Source organism: Monoraphidium neglectum, assembly GCF_000611645.1.
Source record: "Monoraphidium neglectum strain SAG 48.87 unplaced genomic scaffold scaffold01280, whole genome shotgun sequence".
Taxonomy (NCBI): Eukaryota; Viridiplantae; Chlorophyta; class Chlorophyceae; order Sphaeropleales; family Selenastraceae; genus Monoraphidium; species Monoraphidium neglectum.
In genome coordinates this window covers 6,956-16,158 of record NW_014012348.1, presented here as the reverse complement: position 1 = coordinate 16,158, position 9,203 = coordinate 6,956, and the positions used below count along the sequence as shown (strand labels likewise).

At 65.6% G+C, this 9,203-nt stretch overlaps 3 protein-coding genes across 3 annotated transcripts; 1 reads left to right on the top strand and 2 right to left on the bottom strand.

The window, feature by feature from the left end:
• Positions 1–287: 287 nt before the first annotated feature.
• On the top strand, positions 288–1,025 carry MNEG_7306 (hypothetical protein; the record flags this gene model as incomplete). The annotated part of the gene is made up of 3 exons (XM_014044224.1): positions 288–297; positions 414–528; positions 764–1,025. The coding sequence occupies 3 exons, from the start codon at positions 288–290 to the stop codon at positions 1,023–1,025; spliced, it is 387 nt and encodes a 128-aa protein (XP_013899678.1).
• Positions 1,026–3,417: 2,392 nt separating this feature from the next.
• On the bottom strand, positions 3,418–3,648 carry MNEG_7305 (hypothetical protein; the record flags this gene model as incomplete). Its single annotated transcript, XM_014044223.1, has 1 exon — positions 3,418–3,648. The coding sequence occupies one exon, from the start codon at positions 3,646–3,648 to the stop codon at positions 3,418–3,420; it is 231 nt and encodes a 76-aa protein (XP_013899677.1).
• A 4,244-nt stretch (positions 3,649–7,892) lies between these two features.
• Positions 7,893–8,889, bottom strand: MNEG_7304 (hypothetical protein; the record flags this gene model as incomplete). The annotated part of the gene is made up of 2 exons (XM_014044222.1): positions 7,893–8,223; positions 8,462–8,889. 2 exons carry the CDS (start codon positions 8,887–8,889, stop codon positions 7,893–7,895), a joined length of 759 nt encoding a protein of 252 aa, XP_013899676.1.
• Positions 8,890–9,203: the final 314 nt, after the last annotated feature.

The window sequence follows — 9,203 nt, the reverse complement described above, 5'->3', positions numbered from 1 at the left end:
CCGCCCGCCTACGCCGCGCCGCCGCCCGTCAGGGCGCGCGCGGGGGTCGGGCGGCTGGTCGTGCAGTCGCTGGGCGGCCGCGCGTGGGGCCCGGCGAGCCGCTTGCCCTGGTCGGAAGGAGGCGGCGGCGGCGGCGGCGGCGGCACCTGCAGCGCGGGCGAGGGCGCCACGGACGACGAGCGCGAGGCGGAGCTGCTGCGGGCGGTTGCGCGGCTGCGGCTGGCGCTCCAGGACACCAGCTGCGCGGCCCTCGTCACCTGCCCAAGCGGTGAGGCGCCCTGGGCATGATGGTGCTGCGTTGCCCTCACCGCGCCACAGGGTTCATGAAAAACAAAGGCCTGCATAACAGCTCTTATTTGAATCGCTGACGTTTTGGTGTCGGCCGCCCTGCACGTCGTGTGCGCATTCCGCAGGCCTCCTGTCGGAGGGGTGCGCGGCGCGGCTGGCGCACCTGTGCGACGCCGTGCTGTCGCTGGAGCCGCTGGCGGACGACTCTGACGTGTACAGGCTGGTGCCAGACCAGGCCAGGTGGGTGGGATAGATTACGAGGGTACGCTTCAGTTTGGGGCTGCCCACCCCGCTGCTCCAGGGCTGGGGCTCAGACACCGTTGTTCTGGTTGATCCCATTCTGGGTTCTCCTTTCAGACGGGCGGCGATGGGACATGGGATTCAGCATTGAATGCGAGGGGCCCACATCATCAGGCTATCCACCCTCACACAACGTGGGCCATGCGGATTGCCCCCCCCCCCCCGTGTGCTGCAGCGCCATCGCGCTGCTGCACGTGCGCCGGCTGCCCGGCAACAGCCTGTGGCGGCCTAGGCCGGTGGGGGAGCCGCTGTTTGTTGTCCGCGGCAGCCGGCGGCGCGGCCTGGCGCTCACCGCCTTCGAGGTCGACCCGGATGCTGCAGAGGGCCGCGAAAACGGCGGCGGCGGCGGCGGCGGCAGCGGCACGGGCGGCGGCAAGCCGGCGGCGGCGATGCTGTGCGCGGGGCCGGGGGGCGCAGGCAAGGCCTTGGATTTCTGAGGGGCGCGCGTGGCGCCCTTTTAAAGCAGTAAGCTGACCTTGTGTCCTCATCCCGTGACCCCAGCGCTTCAATGGTTTCGGTCGGTGGAATGTTCTGTGTGTTACAGGGGCGGCGGGGGTTGGCAGGGGGTGGGAGGGGCTGGCAGGGGTCTGATCTGCTTTCGTGTGGCAGAACTTTGTGATGGAGGGTGGGCATGGTAGATTGAGCTCGCGTCTTCGCTGTCCCTGAGATCATTGGAGACCAGCCCCCAGAGTTCGGGAGGCGCGTCCGCGCGTGGTGGTGCCGGGCCACCGCCGGTGCCTGCGCTGCCGTCGCGGTGGGACGTCGCGCGTGCTGAGGGCTGCGACGCGACCCTGGGCCATCGCCTGAGTGCGGCGTCTGATGGCGCGCCGCACACGGCGTCGCCGCCTGCTCGCGGTGCGGCTGGCGCAAGCGCGGCCGCTCGGGCGATGTCTGCTGCGGCGGCCCTGTTGCGTGACCATGGCCGCGTCACTGCCGCCCAGTCCCCGGGGGCTCTGCCATCAGCTCGCGCAGGTGTCAGCGCCGCTGCCAGATCGGCGCTGCCCGCGGTCGGCAGTGGCGCTCTTGGTTCTGGCAATGTGATGGCGATGTTGCAGCGGGTGCGTGGCTGAAGGGCTCACGGACCTGTGCCACGCCATTGTGTGTAGCTGGGCGTGGTGGGGCTCGCGGCAGCGCCGTTCTGGCCGCGTCCTCCGCGGCCTCAGTGGCTGCTGGTGTGGCACTGGCTGGTGCTCAGGCGGCGGCCGGCGGCGGTCGTTCAGGCCGCGGGCTTGGCTGAGACCCTGGAGGATGCGGCCGAGGATGGCAGCGGTTCCGATGGCGGCGCGCAGATGACAGACCTTGACAGCCTGCTTGAGGCGCACCCCGCCTGAGCTACGCTGGCGGGTGCGCAGGAGGGCATGGAGCGCGTGCTTTGTGTTGCGGCGCCGCTGCCGGCTGCCGCTGGCGGGGCGCATGGCGGCGCCGGGGCCTTCTCGGCCAATGCGCTGCTGCAGCCGTGCAACGAGCTGCTGCTGGGGCGGGATGACGCCCGCCCCGTGCTTCAGCAGCTGCTGCAGTCTGCGGCGCCTGTGCAAGAGCGGGCGCTCAGGGAGGCGGCGCGCTCTAAGCCAGCGCCGCGGCCGCGCCGTGGTCCGTTGCTACGCAATTTCGCCGGGGCTGATGTCGACCAGACGGCCGTGGACGCGCAGCTTGCGGCTGTGAGGCGCGCCACCATGAGCAAGACGGATCTCAAGGCGGCGCATGTGACTGACAGGTGCGCACCTGCGTTTCACGGTCCTTTGGTCTCTGTCGTGACGGGTGTCGGACGCGGCTGGGTCGTGTGCAGGGGCACTTTATTGCCTGGGCTTGAGTGTTGTTGCGCGTGCCCAACACCCCTTCACAGGCTGATTATACCTACCAAGGTAGCAAGGTGACAGGCGGGGCGCAGTCGGGGATGGCTTGTTCAACCAGTGGCATGGCTTTCAAAGCCATGCGGCTGACGTTCAGCCGCTTATTCGTGCGGCGCTTGCCCTGGATGGCGCCGGCTACGAGCGTGTCGAGGCTCTTACTGCTGATTCCAGGTGTGTTGTGTTCGCTTCTCTCTAGCAGGCGGGATGCTTGCTGTTGTGGTATTGCTGTCTTGTTAGTGCTTGCTGCATTGCCATATTGCCAAGCTGTGCATTGAGACTAAGCTGATGTGGCTTGTCGCACCCGTGCTGCAGGCCTGGATTGGCGGCCATGGGCCGCCAGCTGGCTCAAGCAGCGCCACTGGTGGCCGAGTCACCGCGCCGCATGGTGGGTGCCCAGCTGTCGTGCTGAGCTCACCGCCGGCGTTGCGGCAACGTGGTGGTGGTGCCGCAGCTGGAGGCGCGCTCGCTATCGGTTGGCAGCCACGGCCAACTGAACCTCAGTTACACAACGTTGGTGCTTCACTGCACACTCCCATGAGCCTGGATGGCTCCAAGAGCGGGCGACTGCGGGACGCTGTAACACCCCTTATTCCAATCCTCATCTATGGCAGCAAGCGCCCGCCCAGCCCTGTGCAGACGAGCAGCAAGCGCCGTGCAGCGGGCAGCAGCAGGTCTGATAATGCTGCTGAATGGGAGCAGCTGCTTGAGCAATGTGGCATATGCTGACGGCCTGCGTGCTGCGGGGGTGGCCTCGGCGCGCAGCATTGCCTTCCTGGAAGCGGCAGATGCAGAGCTGCTGCCGCAAAAGGCCGGCATCCCGCAGATTATGGCGAGAAACGTGGCGCGAAACGGCCAGCGCATCCCACTTCCCGTTGCTGAAACAAGCGGCGGCGCGGCGCCTGTCAGTTTGCCGTGCACAGACACTGCAAGGCCCCCATGCCACTGAAGCCGGAACAGGGGCCCGCATGCTGCCAACGTTTCACTTGCCCGCATCGATCTTCTGGAGGATCTCCTTCACATCACGCTTCATATCCTTCGCATCACGCTTCATATCCTGCACATCACGCTTCAGAATTTCAAGGTCCTTGCTGATCGTCTTCTCCCCAGCCTCGAGCTTGACCTGGACACGCTCCATCTTCATAGCCAGAGTGTCCTGCATAGATGTCGTCGGGTCCTGCAGAGTCTCCTGCACCGATGATGATGTCATCATGTCGTGCAGGCCGTGGGGGTACGAGTTTGGATGGGTCTTGAGTGGGCTGGGTTGAGTTGCAGCTCGCTGCAAGCTCCAGGTGCCAAGGTCGATGTTGGCTCGTTTGACCCCCGATTGTGTAACCCCACGGCTCTTTCTGCTGATGTGCGCGAGTTGACTACACTTGTGGGGTTCCAGGCGTCGCTGGTCCTGTTCGCGTGGTGCATCACACTCCAGGTCCCCCGGCCGCGCCCAGTTCAACACACCTTGAGAGTGTTCATCTGGGAACGCTGGTCATACACAACCCAGGCTGCTGCTACAGTTGCGATGCCGATCGCTGGGCCGCGAGTAATGAAGGCCGACGCCTTGTCTGTCAGCACGGCCAGCCACGGAGCCTGGCGCACCCTGTCGACAACCTCGGTAGCAAAGCGCCGGAACGCCATCCTACGTCACCTGCACAGAACCAGTATCATCTGATTGAACCATGCACCACAAGCGTTCATGTTTATTGCATATCTCACTGCCTGGCGTGCGCACTGAGTTCTGTGCGCTTCGGTTATTTTCCATGTAACATCGAGTTGGATAGAAGAACGCTTGGGTCGCGATCACCAAAAACGCTGCATGCGATGCGACACGAGCTGCGCAGCTAAGTTGCGTATGTGAGGTGCGTGCGTTTGTGAATAGCCAGTACTGTGTTTTATTCAGCAAAACGACCGATGCGGATGAGCGTACACCCCTAGCAAACTCAACAGCGCAGGGAAACACACGGACAAACGTTTAGTCAACAGCGGTTGTGGTAAAGGAAGATGGGCAGGTTTAGGCCACCTGTCAGGCCATCTACTGGGACAGACTGCTTAGCATCCCCTGCATCCGGGGGGGGGCGCGTGGGCGCTGGAAAAAACGTTGCTGCCACACTTGCCTATGACAAGAAGCAGTACCTCTCCCATACCCTAATAGGTAGACTGCACAGCTCATGTTCGCTCCAGCTCTGAACCCGGGCACTGCTGTAACCCAGATGCCCCTCAGCTGCCCTGCACCAAAGCTTTTTGCAGCCAGCTTTTTGCAACAACTCTACCACTCAACGATTGTGCGTGCTTTCGCAGGATGCCAATTTATCTTTGGGGGCCTGCATGTGCCTCCACCGCGGCCGCCGCTGCTCAGACTGCTGCGACTGCTGCAGGGGGCCACTGAGGGGCTACAGTACCAACTTGTGTCTCTCCACCACAACTGCGCTCGGCTCGCGCCGCCAGGCACGCCCTGGCGGCCAGCGCGCTAGGCGGCTATCATCCAATGCCCTCCAATGCCCTCCAATGCCCTCCAAGCGCTCCTGCCTGCTCTGTGCCAAGGCGGGCGGCGTCTCTGGCTGCTGGATACCCTGGCATCACAAACGAGAGAGGGTGGGTGTTGGTTCAGCTCTGCTGGTGTGGATGCTTGCCGCTTGTGTTGGTACCCATCCTTGGCGCTTGGTGTGCCCTGTCCTTTTTTGCTGCAGTGGCTGTGGGCCGCCCGTTATGCGGCCCTGATGGCCCCGTCCGCCCCCTTCCTCCCCAGGCTGCCGCGCTGGTGCCATCTTTGAGGCAGTGCTGCGCTCCTTCGTGCAGGACGGGCGTGTTGACGCCAGCTTTCTGCGTGAGGCCGAGGCTCAGTGCGGTTGGGCGCCCAATTCGGGTCCGCTGGCTTACTGCATGCAAGGGCATGCGCATCTACTCACCACGGCGCGCCATGCGGTGGCCATGGCGCCACAGCAGAGCGTATCTGTGGCGGCCGCACTCGTGCTGCAGGGCTTGATGGGCGGTGGCGAGGGCAGTGGTGGCAGCGGCGGCGGCAGCGGCAGGAGTAGCAGCGCAGGTGACGGGGCGCCCGGCAACGCTGCGCCTGGCTCAGAAACCGGGTGCGGTGTCGCTGCGCTCTCGGAGCGGGACGGGAGGCCTGGGCTGCTGCGCTCCTCCAGCAGCTGTGTGGCCGCCAAGAGAAGATGACGTATGAGATGGCAGTAAGGACAATGTCTGAAGACTGTAAGACACTGTGCCTGCTCCTTATGCTTGATTCTGCCCCTGCGCTGCCGCTGCCAGTTGTGCGGCTGGCATCCACGGGTGCGCTCGCGCGGAGCGTGCAGGCGCGCCGCACGCTGGAGGCGCAGTACGGCCTGTCAAACCTGTCGCGTACAGCGGCCGCGCAGTGGCTGGAGTGTGTGGATACTGCTGCAGGCCGTGACGCCCTTGCTCAGGCGCACGCAAGTGCTGAGGCGGCGACTCAGCATGCGCTCCAGCAGGGTGATGCTCTGTGGCGCAACCATGGGCAACCCCATGCCGCGGTGTGCGCGGCGATGTCAGCAGGGCCAGCACGTGACAGCCTGGTTGCTCTGCACCTCCCTTTCTTGGCTGGCCCGCCTGCGTCGCCCCTCGCAGCTGCTGCCCATGAGGCCGCGCCTGAACCGTTGCGTGGCGACCCCGAGCCCTTGCAGCTGCCGCCGGGGCTTGTTGAGCTGTTGCAGCGGGCGACTGGCTTGCAGCGCTCTGGTTGTGGCGGGTCCCGCCCCCAGGGGTGTAGCGGCGGTCGCGCTCGTCGATGCAGCGGTGCCAGGTACGAGGGCGCCCGGGGCAGCCGCGTGCAGGTTTTTGAGTGCGCTTGCAGCAGCACTAGGCTGAACGCGGTTGCATGGCCCTCAGACGCGCCGGCTGCTCATGGCGGCCTGGATGCCTGTACTGGCTGCAGAGCTGGCGCATGCCCGGCTGCACCTGGGCCTGATTGGTGGGGGCTTTGCTGATTGTGACGCAGCTGTTGCGCTGCGCGGCTGTGCGCTCGCTGCTGCTGTTTGCTGCTCGCCTGCATGGCAGAAGGGCTGGCAGCTGCACCCGAGTGCGTGCAAGGCGCAGCTGTGGCGGCCAGCAGACGCGGCAACTGCACCTGGACTGCGCGTCAGCTGTGTTTGTGGCAGTGGAGATGGAGCAGCTGCTGATGCGCGCAAGTGGTACGAACAGTGTGCAGGGCGCTCAGCAGTAGGTCGTGGCGGCACCGGAGCAGCATCTGAAGAGCGACCCAGGCGTGCAGCAGCGGATGAAAGCAGCCGTCACTTTTGCTGACCAGCGCTACACTTGCACGTGAAACATGCTGACAGAGAGCAGCATGCGACAGCGGCTGTCAAGGCCCAGCTCCATGCCCTGTGTCGCACACGAAATTCTCAACACGCACGCGTGGCGCCCACGTCCGGCCTCTTGCTATGGCCCCCTGCCCCATTTTTACACCCGCTGTCACACCCGCATTACACCGCTTCGTCACTGGACCCTCGCCAGTGTAACCAGGCACCCTCCTGCAAATAGTACTGTCTTAGTTACACCCCGTGAGGACGAGTGACACGAAAGCCGGGCCAGCCCAGGTGGTGCTGCACTGGTGCCAAAGGGTTCAGGCACCTCTGCACGGCGCATCACCTACAGCTATGCTGTACACCGCCACCCAGAACCTCAGTCGCAGAGCTGCGCAGGCGGCGAAGGGCGCCCGCACAGCGTGCATGTGTCAGCAGCACGAGCTGCACTGCCTGACGGAGCTCGGCACTCTCAGGCAAAGGCCCGTGAGATGTGGACCTGCTCTGTACTAAGATCCCTGCACTTTGCCCACAGCCTCAACGCTTGCCTAATCCCAGCCAGCCAAGCCCTCCCGCGCACCGCACCGCAGCCACAGGGCTGCAAAACGACACGCGTAGCCCCCACACACGGCATGTGCATGGGGCGCAAGTGAGTAAGCGAGCCCCGTTGCGGAGCGCTGGACCCACCGAATCGAGGCGGGCCTCTCACGCGGGCTGCGTCACGAACACACGAACGCTTCAGAAATGTGCTGTGGACCACAGCTTGAAAATAATCGACTCGTGCACTCTCACGCCCGAAACCCAACGCACACACCCCACCCCAAAAACCTAGCGCAAGCAATGCCGCAAAGGACCTGCGACTTGCAGGGGGCGACGCGCGCGCGCCGCGGGCGTCCGCCTCCCGTCTCGCTCACGGCCGCGGTGGCACCGTGGCCAAGGGCAGCGCCGCGCGCGCGGGCTCAGCCTGGGCGGGGGATGGCAGGTGCAGGGGCTCCTCCACCTTCATCTGCGCAGTGCAGGGGAGGGTTCCGGGAGGATTGGAAACGGGCGCGTGCGTGAAACAGGGGTGTCATGGGTGAGCAGGTGCGCGTGGGGCCGCCAGATTGGTTGAGCAGGCGGCGGCAAGCAAGGGCACACCCGTCAGAAGGGCCGCTGGGCTCCAGAGCAGCAACCCCGGCTGAAATCAGCCATGGCCCGCGCAGGCGCGCACCACCATGTCGCTGAAGGCGAGGGCAAGCAGCGGCCGGCCCCCTAGCAGCGCGTCTAGGACCTCGCCGCCACCGCCGCCGCTGCCGCCGCTGCGCCGCTGCTCTCGTCGGCCCTGCCACCACCAGCCGCGCTGCTGGGCTTCCTGCTTCCCCTCCTGCTGCTGCTGCTGCTGCTGCTGCCGCTGGGCAGCCGCCTGCTGCGAGTCGCTGTGGTGCAGCTCGATTGCGATGGGCGTGACGGGCATGATGCTGGTCTGCAGGTCGCACGAGTACTGCAGCAGGGACGGGTGCTCGGCCGTGCCGCCGCTGCGGGGCAGCGAGCGCAGCATCAAAGAGCGGGCGAGCGTGAGTTGTCAGGCGCAACTGGGATGGGCTTAGGCCTACAGCTCGGCTGTCAACCCGCGTTATAGTTGCACACGCTTTCACCATCGTGAGATCAAACTCTTGCAAACTAAACACCCTGATAGCTTTTGAATTCCCCCATTATAATCCTTCTGCACACAATCGACTGTGCAAGCAGGTGCGCCGCCCTCGATCCCCTCACCTGAAACTGGGCAGCGACAGCCGCATGCGCGGCCCCAGGAAGCCCTCCGTCCGCAGCGGGGGCAGCTTGAACGTCGCCACCGGCGCCGCCAGCGCGCGCCGCCCGCGCTCCGCGCTCCGCATCTCCACCACATCCATGAAGCCGCCCGGAAGCTTCAGCCCCGCCGCAGGGGCCGCCGCAGCCGCCGCGGCCGCGGCGACCGCCTTGTCCTGCTGCTGCTGCTCCTGGCCCTTGCGCCACCAGCTCAGCGGGTCGCGGCCGCGCGCGCACCGCGCGTCGGTGCAGGCGGACGCGACGGGCTGGAAGGAGGCGAGGCGCGAGGGCAGGCCGACGCTGCGCAGCCCGTGGTCGCGGGCCTCTCGGTCGCTGACAAAGACGCGACCGGCCCAGGCGCAGGACGTGGGGGGGTTCCACACCAGGCCAGCCATCACGACGCACTGCGATGCGTGTGGGCGCGCGGCAGCGCTCAGTGTTACGGCGACTTGGGGGCCTTTGATTACGCACCTTCGTGTACGGCGCACGCTAAAGATGCTAGTCAACGCAGCCATTGTTTTGGAACCCCGGATCGGCGATTCAAGGGCTGCGTTCGCGACGGTGGCGGGTCGGTGTCGTGCGGACGCGGCAGGGTCTGCATGGGTCCGGCTCAGAGCCAGCACGCTCACCTCATCAAACACGCCGACTGGGCTGTCGTCATAACGCGCCAGGTACACGCCACCCAGCGTCCAGCTGCAGTGGCGTGGGG